This window comes from Cylas formicarius, unplaced genomic scaffold, assembly GCF_029955315.1.
Source record: "Cylas formicarius isolate icCylForm1 unplaced genomic scaffold, icCylForm1.1 PGA_scaffold_1__22_contigs__length_36826433, whole genome shotgun sequence".
Classification (NCBI taxonomy): Eukaryota; Metazoa; Arthropoda; class Insecta; order Coleoptera; family Brentidae; genus Cylas; species Cylas formicarius.
Window position 1 is genome coordinate 12,123,465 of NW_026844264.1, and position 15,825 is coordinate 12,139,289.

The following is a 15,825-nucleotide window of genomic DNA, read 5'->3' on the forward strand; positions in this document are numbered from 1 at the left end:
TGATAATGATGGAGAGATAGACAATACAATGGAACAGATTTTTTCCGTTATCTGTATTGAATCCTTACTGTAGACTTCTTAGTTAGACGTGTCACCTGATAGTGTATCGGTTACTTTTTCTTTGTTTAAGCTTTACTTCTAATTCTAATTCTAAAATCAGCGCAAGAGCTTGTCCTCCCAACGCATCGAAGTGCCCCGGTACTTCGTGAAATTGTTTATGAACGCATGAATTCACGACCAAGTCCTGCTTCGCTCACACGATGCAAGTAATGGACGGGTAATCGGTAGCAAATAATTGCCAGTTGCACATTACACCGACCGTGGTGGGCATAATTTTATTGTGCGTACACGATCATTTTTTCTACTCTTATTCCACTAGTCTTGGCGGCAAGAAAGGAATACGCAATCTTTTTTTATTATTGTTGTTGTCTAGCTTTTTTTTTTTTCAAATTAAATTAATATTGGTTCTTTATCATAGAGAATCGCTCTTTTCAGCTACAGAACGAGGCCTTGTTCATCTTCCCAAGTTCTTTTTTATTAACACAACTACTGGATATTCATCTTTTGTTATTCAAGTATATTTCTGTGTAAGATGGAATTAGGCAAACCCCATTTGCTCTCATTTCGGATAACTGGCCCCAACTCGCATGTGAATGTCAAACAAGGTTTGTTTAATGGCAACTGGTGTAAAATACCGAAAATACGCCTAGTCAGCAGAAATTTGACTATTTACGGATGCGACCTTCCTCGACCATCGAGCCACTACGAGTAACGAGAAACACTACGTTAGCCGACAAGCCATTGCCAGTAGGAGCTTGCGTACCTTATTCGAGTTAATGATTTCGATGTTTTATTGAGAATTCTCGTTTACTTAGAAGTTGTAGTAGCAGCCATAAAAGGGATAAATTAATTGTTGTATCGCTTCTTTCATAAAACATTGAAACCAAAGTACTTAATCTTTAGTAAGTTAAAATATCACAATATTCCACATCACATCGGGGGAAAGAGAATGACGTAATTTATGGATGACCCTAAATTAATAGACTCATTTTTTCATAGAGAGAGTGCAATCACGCCCAAAACGGAATACATGCCTACGTCAAATTTGAATGTTGACCAGATTGTTGTTGTAGGTATATTTTACCACTTTGTTTTTTATTCAATTATAATTTATTCCGACGAAACCGGCTCGAACCGGTTTCGAAACAATTTACGTGGATTAAATTCGGTTTACCTTCAACGTCACCAGAACAAAAAATTGTGCGCAAAAATAAGTTTTTGTAAACGCGGGACCGCATAATTTAAAAGCAGACGTCGTAGGACCGACTCAACGAAGAATCTTTGAGCAATATTTACTTTTTTTTTATTTTTTGGAAACTGGGATGGATTTGATGGTACTGGTAATTGAAACAAAATTGGATAGACTAAAAAGTGAAATAATAGCGGTGATCACCTTGAGACAGTTTGATAATTAAGATAGTGCATGCGCCACGCCAGTTCATAGCTGAGAAGCGCAGTGATTGATTTCTGGGCCGTGACGTGCAATCTTATCTTATCTTTTCCCCCAGTCGTCAACAAAAACCTACATTATTTATATAATTATTAATTATATAATGTAAAAAAATGCTTTTTGGTAGTGCGAGAAATCGCAAATTTTAAGCAAGCACTTCACTTATCATTTACCGATTTAGAATTTCAATAAATTATATTTATAGCTAGCATTATGGTTTTTTTTTTTGGTTCTTCATCTTAATTATAATTAGGAGCATCTAAAAAAAATAAAACGCGACAGAATCTATTTTGTGACAAGGAAATGGAGTTGCTTGCCGAACGATTTTCTTAATGGCCGTTTAATAGAGACGTCAATTATTGGGAGCAGATTCGTCGATTTTAGTGGCCCCGGTACATTGTTCGGGTGACGTCGATTTATGAAAGCTATTATTGATTTCCTTGCAATGTGCGTTCTGCGTTGCAAGCGTGACAATTTTCTTCATCGAACCTTTTACGCGCCCTACCCAGTCGGCAGTAGCTGGTTTTGCAAAAAAAAAAATGTCAAAGCAAAATTTAACACTGAAAAAACTTGAAAGATTAGTTTGTAAATTGGTTCCCTCTATCCCTAACAAAATTGCGTGTTTATTGGGTGATTATTTCCTGGGTATTCCCCAATTTAAAACGAGTTAATACAAGTAATAATACGATTACACATTATGTTGTTTCCAAGAACATTAGAACGCAAATCCAATGAGATAAATAATTGCTGATGTGACAAGATTCGATTATTCAAATAGGTAAAACGTTGAAAAAAACAATTCGCTTTTTCTGATTTTCTAAGCCCCTTAAATCATACTTAAAATAATAAATTGCATCGGTAATGTATTGTACACCACAATCCAACTAACATCTTTACTTAGGTGTAATTAGTGCATAGACTTATCAACATTAACATAATTGTAATACCTAAATTATTTGCGCCAAAGGCAAAGGGCATCCATCAACTTGAATTTGACGCTTCATTGCCTTTTATGCCCGCTCTACTCTACAGCACCTTCAACAAGTTCTAACATTCTTCCCATTGGTATTTTTTGTTTTGACAAGCGCAGACAGACATTTGGCATCAATAGTCCGCATTTAATATGCCAAGATTGACAACATTTTTGATATTTTTGGTATCAATGACATGTCGGATTCTGTAATGTAGGCATCCGTATATTTACCGTCAACTGCGCAATTAATACCAGTAAGTGTAAACACTAATTCACATATGGCGCCATGTCTCGTTCGATCGCCCGTAAAATCACTTTATTTCCTATTTTTTCGGAAAAACTGGCTCCGGGCGGCTCGAACGTAAACATCGCGATAACATTCTGGAGTAATCGCCTTTACAAATGAGCCAATAATTAGGTAATGTTAACGCACAGAGCATGTTCCGCGGTTATGATATTTGATCACGTACGATAGGCAACACGTTTTACATTTACCTCCCAATTAAGTATAATTTTATGTTAATCGTGTTTACTTCAGCATTTTTGTTAACTCTAGTATTATTGATTTGTTTTGACTACATTCGGCCATTTATCACAAAACCGGTTTCTTTTTTTTATTTAAATCTCATGGGTATGTGGTAATTTCGGGTTTTTGAACCTGCCCGGAATTGTGTCACTACTGAAATATAAACAAATTTTATAACCATAATATTTAACGAATTAGGAGTTAAGAAGATCACGCAATAAACGCCAGAGTAGGTAAAAGTATACCCACATGAGTTTGAAAATTAAGAACGCCCAACAAATCATCCAGCAATCAGCACTTACCTGTTTATTTATTCAACCAGCGCCATTGCAATTAAATTAAATTCGATCGCTGGTGCATCGTCAACTAAAAATACGCATGTTATTAATAATGGCCGGCTTACCTTTTATCACAGTTCACGACGAAGTTGGTTTATAACCATATCACAGGCGGAAAGCGGTTTATATCACAGGAGAATTGAGTTCGCAAACTACTGACGAAGTAGATTCACGCGGGTGTCGCGTTTTTCCGACAGAAAATGTAGTGTTTATATAGTGACGTTTCGAATAACCTCTACCATCGATCTTGGCAACTAAATTTACCACGCAACAGTTGTTATGATACTAAATCGGTTCAAGTTTCACGAAAGGTCGCGACAACGCACGGTGTTGACGAAACGGCAGTGTGGTCAGTGCGCATGCGTTGCATCCCGTCAACTTTAACCGCCAACAAGCATATAACAATTTATTTGAAACTTGGTAAATCGGTTTTCCGTTTTGGTGGCTCGTTCACGTGGGAAATTTTCGCTTAGCACACCACTTCGACGCGGTTTTTTGTTTTCGAACCGAAAGCCGGATCGAAGGACCGCAAAAATCTAGACATCACACCCGGAGCAACCACGACTGTGACAGTAGCCGAGCACAACGAGCCAATGCAATGCGCTAAATAAGCGAAATTAAACTGACAACGACAAACATTACCGATCATTCAGTTCATTTCTCCGTTCATTGTATGACTACAGTGTGCGGCTGTGAAGGATAGACGTTTCAAATTTAGATTACACCTTGGACCACATTTACCTCGTTTAAAATTGTCACTATAATATGAGGGGTGTATAGAGAGAAAACAAAGACATGATAGGGAAAATGTTCATCATTATTTCGAGTTGCCAGTTTAAAATTTCCTTATTTTGTTGTATAACAATTCACGCTTCATGCAACACATATAGACTTTTTGGCATAAATGTATTTATTTTGAAGTCATATCACCCTGTAGCTTCCGAGGGAATGAAAATATCCAAATATGACAATGACGACTTAATCACAAAACTTTAGAAATTTATTTTGCAAATTACAAGGATTTCGAAAGGATGCCAGTTTTCCGAAAGAAAATGAACAGTTATAATAGTGCGTCCATGTTTAATACTAATTTATTATTATTTCCAGCTTTAAAAAGCACACTGCTTAATGCGAAAGTCGTTTCGTCTTACCAATAATTAATATAATATATTAATATCATCGCCGACGTTATTTGCGATGTCTGGCATTGTGCTGACGATGGAGTCGTTGACTATTGAGCATTATTTATCATTTGATAAGAAAACAATATACTCTTCTTTCATAAATCGTGCGGCCACGAAGCGGATAGATAATAAAGCCAATTTGTTTTTATTATACATATTGTTATTAGAGAGTGGACTTTGTTGTGTCACATGACAGGGGCATCGTTCTTAAGTTATGGTCCGTGATCTTTCTTCCAATTTAAAATAAAGGGTGTAGAGTAGGAGGATTGGCTAGGGTTACAAATACTTGAGTAAAGTCGTACATTTTTGGATCCTCAATACTTCATTTCATTGAAATTAGAACTAGAAATTAGAAGAAATTTGAACTAATTCAATGCTCGCGGTCACAGAAAACTAAAATATATTTTTTTTTTGTTCAATAATGAAAACGACGAAATATTCGTCGCGAATAAGACATTTTTGTATCTGGATATCAATCTAAAAATAGCCACATCTCATAAAATCAATATTGTTTTGTTTACGTATTATCAACACTCTTCGACTTCATATTAGGTTCGATGCACATTTCTGATTTGTGTAGGTGCGTTCCTCTGTGTCTACGGAAGTAAACAAAACTCTGTTAAGCATATACGAAAAGAGTACTTAGGAAATTTGTTTTGCACCCGCGGATAGCGCTACGAAATTATAATAACCAACCTAAGGCTGATTGACCAGCCACCACCAAATGACTTTTTAGCCAAATAACTTAGAAGCTTGCCGTCGGGTATATGTTGAATGGCGAATAAAAAATTTAGAGCTATAAAGTAGTGTTACGGAATTTGAACGAGTTTCATAAGTGAAAGGGCAATTTATTTCACAAATTAAACAGCCGAAATTTAGATAGGTAGTTAATTATCTATTAATACTTTTACTATTATTACACAAAACACTTTTTGAGAAGCGCCAAACTGACAAAATCACACTAACCAAAAACATAACCTCTAAATGCAGCATCGTCAAAAATTACTACATTGCGAACCTAATGATTGTAGCGCACGCAAATTTAGTTATCGCAGTTTAAATCATATAACTACTGATTATTAAAAAAAATTATAAGCGAACTTCTATCACAAGTTTCGACGCAGACACCTCTTTTCTTTATCTGTTTACTGAGTAACTCACCTATTGATAACCAGTCCTCAACCTCACAAAAATAATTAAATTTATTATCGAGTAAGGGTCGCAAAAGCAATAACCGATTTCCCTTTGTTCGGCAGTATCCACCAAAAAGGTGATTAAATAATGCATTGTAAACTGATATAATTCCACTTCACTTAATGTATTCTTAAGTCCCACAACCAAATATTAATTATTTGGGATTTGTAGAACATATCATACAAAAAGTAATATGCAACCAATAAATCGACATAGGATAGTCATCATTATCGTTATCGATAAAAATTGGCTGTATCCACCGCCAGACAGCGCCTATACAAAGCGCTGACTACACCGAACCCTAAAACACAAGACCATATTAATAATGGATAGATTAATTTTGGTAAGACACCAAATTTTACCAAAATTTTTTCTGACTTCCGCTGCATCGCTGAAAGCAGAAGCAGCCAAAAAATTTAAGCCATATTTTCTCCTCCAGCTCTAAAGAGCGGCTGTAGTTGCAATCGTAAATCGTCACAATCTGTCAAAAATCATGCTGCCGGTAGAAAACTAGATTGCGGTTGGCTATATGATATTTTCATAGAGAAAGGAACAATATTCCACCCATGCCACTATATTTGTTTCGCTAACCTTCACTTTGCGGAATTTCCTTTCTAAACAGCGATCTCCACATACTTAACTTGCTTTTCCAGAACATTTAAAGAGATCTGAACATATTTTGACAATATAATGTTAGATCTACACTGAAACCTGTCGAATTTACGAACTGTCATAGGCCATGTTCGTGTTTGCGTTGCTAGGTTGCTGGTTAGTTTGAAACATCTAGATAACATAGTTGCTCTGTTACGGTAATATACTATTCCCCGCATGCCTTTACATTTCACCCACTAACCTTGTGCCATTTTCTGTCTAAACGGCGATTTCCTCACACTTAACTCGTTTTCTCAGACTTTACTCAAACTTAACAAAAACTAGGCATATTTTGACAAAACGCTGCCGTAAAAATTCCGCACCCGAACTTATTGACGATCTGTCAGCGGCCATGTTGTTTGTTGAATGCTCCAAGGTCATTGGTTAAAAATGAAATTTCATATGACCGCGCATACGCATATTAAATGGCCTACCTTAATATTTTTTTGATCGTCGGTTCAAAAATTTCTGTATTACCAGCATAGCCAGAGCATCTATATATCTAGTAGCTCATGTACTCATTAATAATAAGTAATCCAACAGAAGAAATTTTAATATGATTATGAATTAACTAAAACAAATAACCTGAAGTGAATGCTGTTGTAATTAATTGGTATTGCTAAATAAAGTTGATTCCTGGCCCACCGATCAAAGTTCTTACAGTTCCGGATGGGTATTACAGCCCGTAGTCCTAATTGTGTTTCGGTTGTACCTTTTTCCAATACTTATATTCCAGAGTTCAAAGCGGATCTTAAAAATCCAATGGCTCGGCAAATAAATATTTATTGCGACTCGTTGAGACATTCAAGTAGAATTTATTATACGATTAAGCCACTCCATTCTAATCAGAAGCAATCCTGTTGGATTTGAATTTCACACCAGGTCTGATTAAATTTGTGGGAGTTTTAGCTATGTTGGATTTAATTTTAACTACGAAAACCATTTTAAATCAGTAGGTATTAGATATACGCAGTAGGTAATCACAGTGAGATAACTTATAACGGAAAAAAGTAGGAAACTTTTTACCATGTGTTCAACCTTTTTTTTATACAATTATTTTACCCTCTTATTTGAAATTGATAATTTAAATTTCTGTCCAGACCTGATAATTTGTTCCAGTTTAATTTGTCAAAACCACTGGAAATTTGAATAGTAATAACTACAGAAAATTGTTCAAGGAAAATATTAGATTGAAAAGAAGAATTATTATTTATTTTCGGTCAGTCTCACAAAGTTAAAAAGGATTTCTGCGCCCTTAATACACTTGCGTTATATATTGCGTTAAATTCTCCTGAAGTAAACTGATCACACCTATATTGTGTTACTATATTATTTGTAACAAATATATATTGCCAATTCTTAAGAAGACTATAGTATCAACATGCCATACCTTGCTCCAAAATTCTATAATTGCCTACCTAAAGATATTAAAAAATAAATTCTCTAAATTTATTTAAAAAAAATGTAAACTTTGGATAACTGAACTTTTTTTATAGATTCTTGAAATACGTATTTATTATTCATTATATTAAAAAATAAATAAAATAGTAGGCATAAAACTGCAATTAATTTTATCTTTAAATATATTTTTAAATAATTCATTGAACTGTTGATTTTATCTTGTTGGCTCAATTATTATGTTGTTTATATCTACTAGAACTTAAGATACACTTTGTTAGTTAAATAATAATTTTAATTCTATCGTTGATTGTTGGTGGTGCTATAGACAGTTAATTGCGTTACAAGTTCGTGAAAAATATAATATATTTATTAACGCTGCCCGCGGTCAAGAGATTTGTTTAGTGGGTTTGTATTGTATTTGCTGTATTATAAAAAAGTAGAATAACTGTAAATTATTTAATGTTTTGGTAAATATATTATTATTATTTAATAATTATTTCATTTTGTAGTTATTTTACTAGTAAATAAAAAAAATCATTAAAATATGATGGCTCCACGTTTAAGAATATATATCAAAAATCATCAGGTATATGATAATATATGTCAAATTCAATTCGTTTTTAAACATGTTTAGTGTAAAAGAAAAAAAAGTAATTTTCTTCCAAAAGATATATTATTTTCTGTTTTGTGAGATTTTGTTGCATTTTATTTTTTAAAGGTTCTACCAACAGAAGCATTTGTAAAAATGTTAAATTTTGTAATTTTGAAAAAGGGATTTTTTTTTTAAATTTCTATATACGTCGTGGTCAAATTAAAACACCAATTAATTTAAATAAGTATTGTCTTATTTATTGATATTACTTTTCAATTACTCAACAACTATACAAAAAAAACTGTACAATAACGTTAAATACTTGAGTCCTCCGAGCCTATATTATGAACATCTGAAAGAAAAAGCTTTTCCCGTTATAAATAAAATAAATAAAAACAAATAGGTCCAGAGAGATGCCCTGACAAACTGACGCTTTGAACTTTTGTATCTATATGAGGAGCAGCGCGAACACCGAAAGTACTATAACTTAAAATCACTCAGACAATCACATTATAAAAACCCGAACGAAGTCGTTGCAAAACTCGGCTTCGACGACTGCTTTTCATCTCTGCTCTAAATTTACAGTTAAATTTGCGGTTAGGTTGACTGTTACTTAATTCGCTTTGAGCGCTTTTATGAGGCCGTCCGTTGACATCGACTTGGGCCTTTCGATGGGCAGGCCGAGGGCGCGATCCCACACGAGAGACGCCAACACTCCCAGCGCCCTCGAAACTCCAAACAGAACGGTGTAGTAGTTCATCTCTTTCAGTCCGTAATACTGAAATTTATTTTTTTTATCACTACAACGTTTTTTTTACACAGGAAGTCCAGGAAAATGTGAGTAGGCTCTCATATAGTCTGAACCAAATAAACTTTTAATGATAGGCCGACTAAGCTTGATATATTCTAATAATTTTCTTTCTACAGAGGTTAAGTTTGCCAATGAGGGAACTTCCATACTCAAATACAATACATTAAAAGCTTACTTGGTCAAAATTGCATTCAGAAATTGTTAGGATTTTGTATATACTTAAGCCGGTATTTCTAAAAATGTATAAAAAGTGGTGCCTTTGTGGTATTATACAGAAATAACATAAACAATTTCTAATCTTTTTTTCTCAAAAATAAGATATATCATAAACTTTTAAAGAAGATCGTTATGAAATATTTTTTTCTAGTTTTTCATCAATTCAGAAATTTTGGCTAAAATTAATATAACTCCCTGACCCTTACTGGGAAAACCTATAGAAATACTGGATGGCTGATAACCCTGTTCAATAACCAAGTAACCTTACCTGTAAAAGAACGCCCGAATGGGCGTCCACATTGGGCCACGGGTTCTTTACCTTGCCGAGTTCGAGCAAGATTGGAGGCACCACTTTGTAAATGTCCGATACGAGCTTAAACAGCGGATCTTCCGGCAAATGCTTCTGGGCGAACTCCCTCTGGCACGTGTATCGGGGATCGGTTTTCCTTAAGACCGCGTGCCCGAATCCGGGCACCACCTGACCAGATTTGAGCGTTTTCCAGATGAAATCCTTCAACTGTTGCTCATTATACTTGTCGCCGATCTGCTGACGTAGCTTCATAAGCCAAATGAGTACTTCTTGGTTGGCTAGGCCGTGGAGGGGACCCGCTAGACCGTTCATGCCGGCGGCGAAAGAGAGATAGGGATCGCTGAGGGCGGATCCGACGAGGTGGACGGTATGCGCCGACACGTTGCCGCCTTCGTGGTCGCTGTGAATCGTCAAGTACAGCCTCATTAGTTCGATGAATTCGGGGTTGTCATAGCCGAGCATATGTGCGAAGTTGTAGCTCCAATCTTTCGTCGTGTCGATCGCGCCAATACCTTTAATTTGTTGAGAATTTTATTAAATACGTTTCTTATACGCTCACGTTATACAAAATCAGTATTAATATCAGGGGAAACACGTAGACTAAGCAAAACCATAAAGCCAATTCTAAAATTGCCTGTATTAATTTACCGTATTGTTTTTCTTTTTAAATCAGCATCTATATGCGATAACCAATTTTACAAGCCAAAAGGAGGCGGAAATTCAATTTAAAGAAGATTCTAGTTGAGCTCTCAAGGTAAACTATATATTTTTAATGTTGACAATGCAAATTACACTAAAGTTCTAAATCCTCTACAAAAAGCACTGCACGAAAACAAGGAAAAATGACAGAAAAAGAATTACTTCTACGATATCCACTTAAAGAAAACTACATAAAAAAGCAAAAGAAAGTCGCTCATGTAATATTAATTATATATTGATATTTAAATGGGCCCAGAGATGTTTTTAAATAGTGCGGAATTTTTTTAAACAAAATATAAATATAAGTGAAACACCTTTTATAGTAGACTGTGCTATGTGCTTTACTATTTATTTATTTAAAATACATTATTTTATTCTATATTTTTATTACTCCACATATTTAGAAAACAATCCATGTATTATAGATTTCGTTAACTAGGTCAAACTTAGGTACACAATATAGATCCCGCAAATGAGACAGAAAACCACATTAAAAATTTCTGACAGAACAATACAGTGATAACAAACATTAATAAGTAAAATTTTTTTTTTGGATTTAAAAATGTTTATATTGCTACTGCTTTTTTGGCTCGGGACAAAAGTTTATTGTAGCCTCTGACACCCGTGTGCGCAAAATGTTTTTTTGAAAATTCTAGTCTATTTTTTTTTATAGAGAAACAGTCTTTGTTACGTGTATTATAATAGTGAAAATCTCCATTTTTTTGTAAGTTATTTTCATTTTTATACATCCATAAACAAACTTCCCTTTTCCTGCCTTATTTCAACATACTGTATATAATTTGTTAAGAATGATTTAAACCAGTTCTGAGCTATTCCACGAATTCCGTATTGGTCCATCCTATTCAAAAGAATTTCGTGGTTCATACAGTCAAACGCCCTGCTAGGATCCCAGGGTGTTCTTTAGATCTAACTTGGTCTTGGTGGCATAATGGCAATGAGCCAAAATCTTTATTTGTGAACTAGGTGTAGCCTTGTTTATGTTTTTTTGCGTTTCTGTAAAATATTGTTTTCAATAAATAACATTTCAGTTTTGGTATGCACAAGTATGCCATCATCGATATCCAGATACTACTAGCGTAATTATTTGAACTATAAAAAGCTATACATTTATTTCTATCAGGTTTCAATATTTAATTGTTTTTCATTTATCGGCAGAATCGTCCTTAGAGCAATTCGAAGTCTAAGTGAGAGTTAGTTAACGCATTGCAAATAAATAGGTATCGGAAAATGCAGACAAGAGATAAAAAAGACAACAAAAAAAGAGCTCACCAGATCCATCTTTAAAAGTGTTACGGTAGATAGTTGCTGCGACGACCGGTACTTTGGCGATCAAGTCCATCGTGTCTTCATAGACGTATTCCCAATACTTGGACTTGTGGACGCCGCTGGCATAGGCTTTCGCGAATTTGCTTTCGCTGTTGAGGACGGTCATCGCGGCAGAGAGTTGAGACATGGGGTGCACGGTCGCCGGCAAATTGTTGAGGAGGGTTACCACATGGGCAGGAAGTTCGGCCCTGTTGGCCCACTCCTTGGAGATGGCTTTCACCTGGGCCTCGGTAGGTACGTCGCCGGTTATGAGCAACCAGAAAAGACCTTCGGGCAAGGGCTCGTTACCGCCGGGAGCTTTGGGAAGGACCTTCTGACACTCGGGGATGGATAGGCCGCGGAATCTGATACCCTCATCCGGATCTAACACTGAAGTTTCGCAGACCAGGCCTTTGATACCTCTCATACCGCCGTACATCTATAAATCGATTTAAAACCCCACACTAAAGTCAAAATTCTTTATAGAAGATGGGAACACGAGTTAAGAGAACGAGTTTGTGAGCCTTTTAGAATTTAAGAACGTTCATGATCTTGAACCTGCGGTTACATGAACGTCAGTCTGGTCTAGTTATTTAGTAATCTCAAATTTATGGAGACACATTGTTATAGAGACTCAAGTGAAGACTTGACGAAAAGCTACCTACTCAACTTTTTTGTTTTACAAAATCCAGTAAGGCACGTCAATCTCTACTTTTTGAAAGAAAACATTTTTGTCGCCAGCCTCGCGGTAAAACAAAAAAATTGCCTTTAGAAGCATGAATAATTTTAACTCCAAGAATAAATTAGAATGATTATTTGGAGATATAGCTTTAATTTTCAAAGTCATCCCAAAATACTTTTTAAATTACGCACCACAATTGTCTAATCCTAAATATAAATTTAATGCACGTTCATAAATTTGTTTAACTACTTTAGTTGAAAAAATTGGCCACGGAATTTCTACGATAAGAGAGGTGCAAATTTTTAAAGCCACATTAAAAACTGAATCATGTGGTAGTGATAAATTTATTGGCTTAACAACATCGCAAATCCTTATTTGACGAACACAGTATTTGTTAATTCCGAATTTGTAAAATAAGCAATACAATTACATTTTTAGAGGTCTGTGCGTACTGTGCCTAAGATATATTTATTCATTAAAACAAGCTTAAAGCAAATTTACTTTGTAGAAACTCCGACGACTTGGCAAATAAACATCGTAACTTTTGGAAACCTTCAAATCTATAGACCCAGACGGCTTAAGTGAATAAATATCTTTCAGAAAGTTAACGACAAGTTTAATGTGACGTCAGCGAAAGCAATTTTCAATACAGCCGTCTAATGCTATTTGGATTTTTGTAAAGTCACGTCAATCAACTTCCCAGTTTGATTTTACAAAAATAAATAGTAAATAAATGACTTTACCTCGATAATAAAAATTTCTGTTGTTGACGTCACTTTAATCTTATCGTAAAATGCAATCCCAACGTCATCGGCGTGATTTTTTATTAATATTAGATTAAGTGCGTAATTGCTCAATTAAAAAGAAAACTGGATAGCTCTTTCCATATTAGCACTTAATAAATTTGAACAGATAAATTTATTCAAGTTATGTAGTTTGGTGGCACGATTTTTAATTTTCGAGTTCACCGTCCAAAGTTCCCAAAACAACCTAAAAATAAACCCAAAACGTTGAACAACAACCCATTAATAATGCAACGTATATGTTTTAACGCTATATGCAATTTCGATTTGGACGGCTCGTATTTGTAGATATATATACTCTATTTGAGTACCGTCGCTAGGATGATGACTGTCGTACTTTTTTTGCCTAAAAACGGGTTTGCGTGCAAGTAATTTCAATTTAAAATAGCGCCAATCGAACATATTCAGCAGCAAGGACACCGTAAGCCCGATAAATAGTTGAACAAATCATTATTGATGTCACGCCATTATTATACTAATGAAGATAACCCAGAGCACACCCGCTCGGAATGGCAATTGCATTGCTTTTTTTTGGATTACATAACCGAAGCAGAGATAAACGAAGATCACAAAAAGGACGCGACGTGATAATGTAATGATTTCTTCGATTTGAGTTATCGGTTTTCTTCAACAAAACACAAGTTATACAAGGCGAGCCGGACAACTTACCATGTCGACGGTAACTTCCCCGACTTTGGTGTTGCCGTGCTTCTTGCGGAAGCTCACGATGCGTTCTTGTTCCTTCGGAATTTTGGCGGCCAGAACGGCTTTGAGATCGGTAGAAGCATCACTCAGCTGTCTCAGAATGACGCTCACTTGTGGAACAATCTTCTGTTAAAAAAAAATGTGTCAAGGTACAAAAAATATATATACAGGGTGGGCAAGTAAGCGGAAACCGTAGACAGGTTCCGAAAAAAATATGGTTTAATAAACTTGATAAAGTTGACTAGACAGATTCGAAATATAGCCGTTAGAACAAGCACCACTAATTGCAAAAAGAAATAAAGATTTTAAAGTAAGTAAATGTCTTGAACAACCCGTTTTAAGTGCTTCTTTACAATCAACTCTTCAAATAAGGTGGTGCAGGACAGGGAAATAATTATTTAGAAAGTACGAGGAGGAACGTCTAACAAATATCTAGCTAGAAAAACAGGCGAAACCCATTTTTGTCCCAACATACCCTAACTAAATATCAGCTACATTGAATTTTGACGGAGAAAGGAATGAAATAACTTAACGGTAGAAATGACAAGTTTTCCTTATTGCACTCAAGGTCCCGCCCGTAATCGGAATGAAAATATATTTACCGTGACCATTAGCAATATGCAATATGCTTTTAAAATATCATTTAGAATTTTTTAACATAACATGCACTTAGTTATATTCCCGTGAGCAAATTAACATAGAACCATTTTCAAGGTCACCTACCTGGACTCCCAAGGCTTATAACTAAAATATTTCTTTCAACATATCTAGAAATTAGACGACCCACTAAGAAGCGTGTATTTGCATTGCATTAAAATACATTTGCATGAGTAGATTTTACAATTTTTCTTTTGATGTTCTTATTAATGAACCATTGATAAAAAAACTAAGCTGAATACGAGTGGGACCATATATTGTACGATTAGAGGGTCACCTCTTTTTATCTTTTTCAGATCAATTTCAATCGATAGGCGCCTATCAAAATCGACAAAAATTCCTATAAAGTATTGTTCAAGTCGAGATAAATCGAAGTAAAAGCATTCACCGACGTGTGTAATCTTTAGAGGCTCGAACCTCGAAAGATAAGACGAGAACTAAAGTAATTTTAATTAGCCTATTTTAAGTATACCTATTTGTGGAATTTAAGAAATAATATCTTACCTTACTTCCGAATTACTAATTTTTACCGTTATATACCCTCATCAAACTATCGTAAGCTTTATTAAAGTGTTAGTAAAATTTATACTTTAATAAGTTAATAATATAACTACAACTAGTTAATTCTACTGTGGTTTTAAAAAGTGATTATTGACCAATTTTCACAAAATCCCAGTAGGAACATGGTACTTTATGATCAGTGAGTATTTTTCAGATAACCTCCAAGGCATAAAAAGTGGTTTCGGATAAACCTTACGTAACTATCATTAGTTCACATTCAAGGACGTCTTTGACTAAATTTGTGTATTAAAAACTACGATTTCACACACCAAAATGTCGTGTACTGATCTGAAATTTCCTTGACTTTTTTAAATCACAGCTCGAGGCGCCAAATCCCCATTCAAAAATCGATGGTCAAGGATGGTGGGAAATACCTATCATTTAGGGAAAGAAAAATAAGAAAAAAACAATCTTACCTGTGTGTCGGCGAATCTTGTGGTAGTTATGCGAAACAACGCCATTTCGTTACTTGTAAATTTTAAATTTTTGCACCCCACTGAGACCGTCTGTTTGCCGTACAGCAACGCACCTCCTCAGCCGACGAATTGCACTAACGCAATACTCACAGACTAAAATTATTTTTAAAACACAGGCGTCACAGAACAGTCCACGTCTGGATAGTTGATCACAGTTTAGAATTATGCTTAAAGGGATCTATGGCATGGATGATATTTGAGAAATACGAC

General features: G+C 35.1%; 2 protein-coding genes across 5 annotated transcripts in view; both read right to left on the reverse strand.

Moving 5' to 3' along the window:
• Window positions 1-6,474, reverse strand: part of LOC132696055 (nuclear factor of activated T-cells 5) — a 35,859-nt gene extending 29,385 nt beyond the window's left edge. The window contains exons 1-2 of one of the 4 annotated variants that reach the window (XM_060660604.1): window positions 6,088-6,474; window positions 5,693-6,026 (exon numbers count right to left, since the gene is read on the reverse strand). The gene's annotated coding sequence lies outside the window, so the exon portion shown is untranslated. Of the gene's footprint in view, window positions 1-3,311; window positions 3,327-3,412; window positions 3,693-5,692; window positions 6,027-6,087 lie in introns of those variants that run through there. The other 3 variants (XM_060660606.1, XM_060660602.1, XM_060660605.1) reach the window with 3 other exon arrangements.
• A 2,126-nt stretch (window positions 6,475-8,600) lies between these two features.
• On the reverse strand, window positions 8,601-15,699 carry LOC132696878 (probable citrate synthase 1, mitochondrial). Its single transcript, XM_060661972.1, has 5 exons — window positions 15,556-15,699; window positions 13,886-14,047; window positions 11,696-12,170; window positions 9,665-10,218; window positions 8,601-9,147 (listed from the first exon to the last, which is right to left on the reverse strand). Exons 1-5 carry the CDS (start codon window positions 15,598-15,600, stop codon window positions 8,983-8,985), a joined length of 1,401 nt encoding a protein of 466 aa, XP_060517955.1. The 5' UTR covers window positions 15,601-15,699; the 3' UTR covers window positions 8,601-8,982.
• Window positions 15,700-15,825: the final 126 nt, after the last annotated feature.

What these genes read in the sequence shown, in the direction of transcription:
- LOC132696878 (XM_060661972.1), bottom strand. Translation starts at nt 15,600, where the DNA reads ATGGCGTTGTTTCGCATAACTACCACAAGATTCGCCGACACACAG. An exon ending in CACTTTTAAAGATGGATCTG is followed by an intron (nt 10,219 to 11,695) that starts GTGAGCTCTTTT and finishes AACAAATTAAAG; the next exon opens with GTATTGGCGCGATCGACACG. An exon ending in ATTCGGGCGTTCTTTTACAG is followed by an intron (nt 9,148 to 9,664) that starts GTAAGGTTACTT and finishes AATAAATTTCAG; the next exon opens with TATTACGGACTGAAAGAGAT.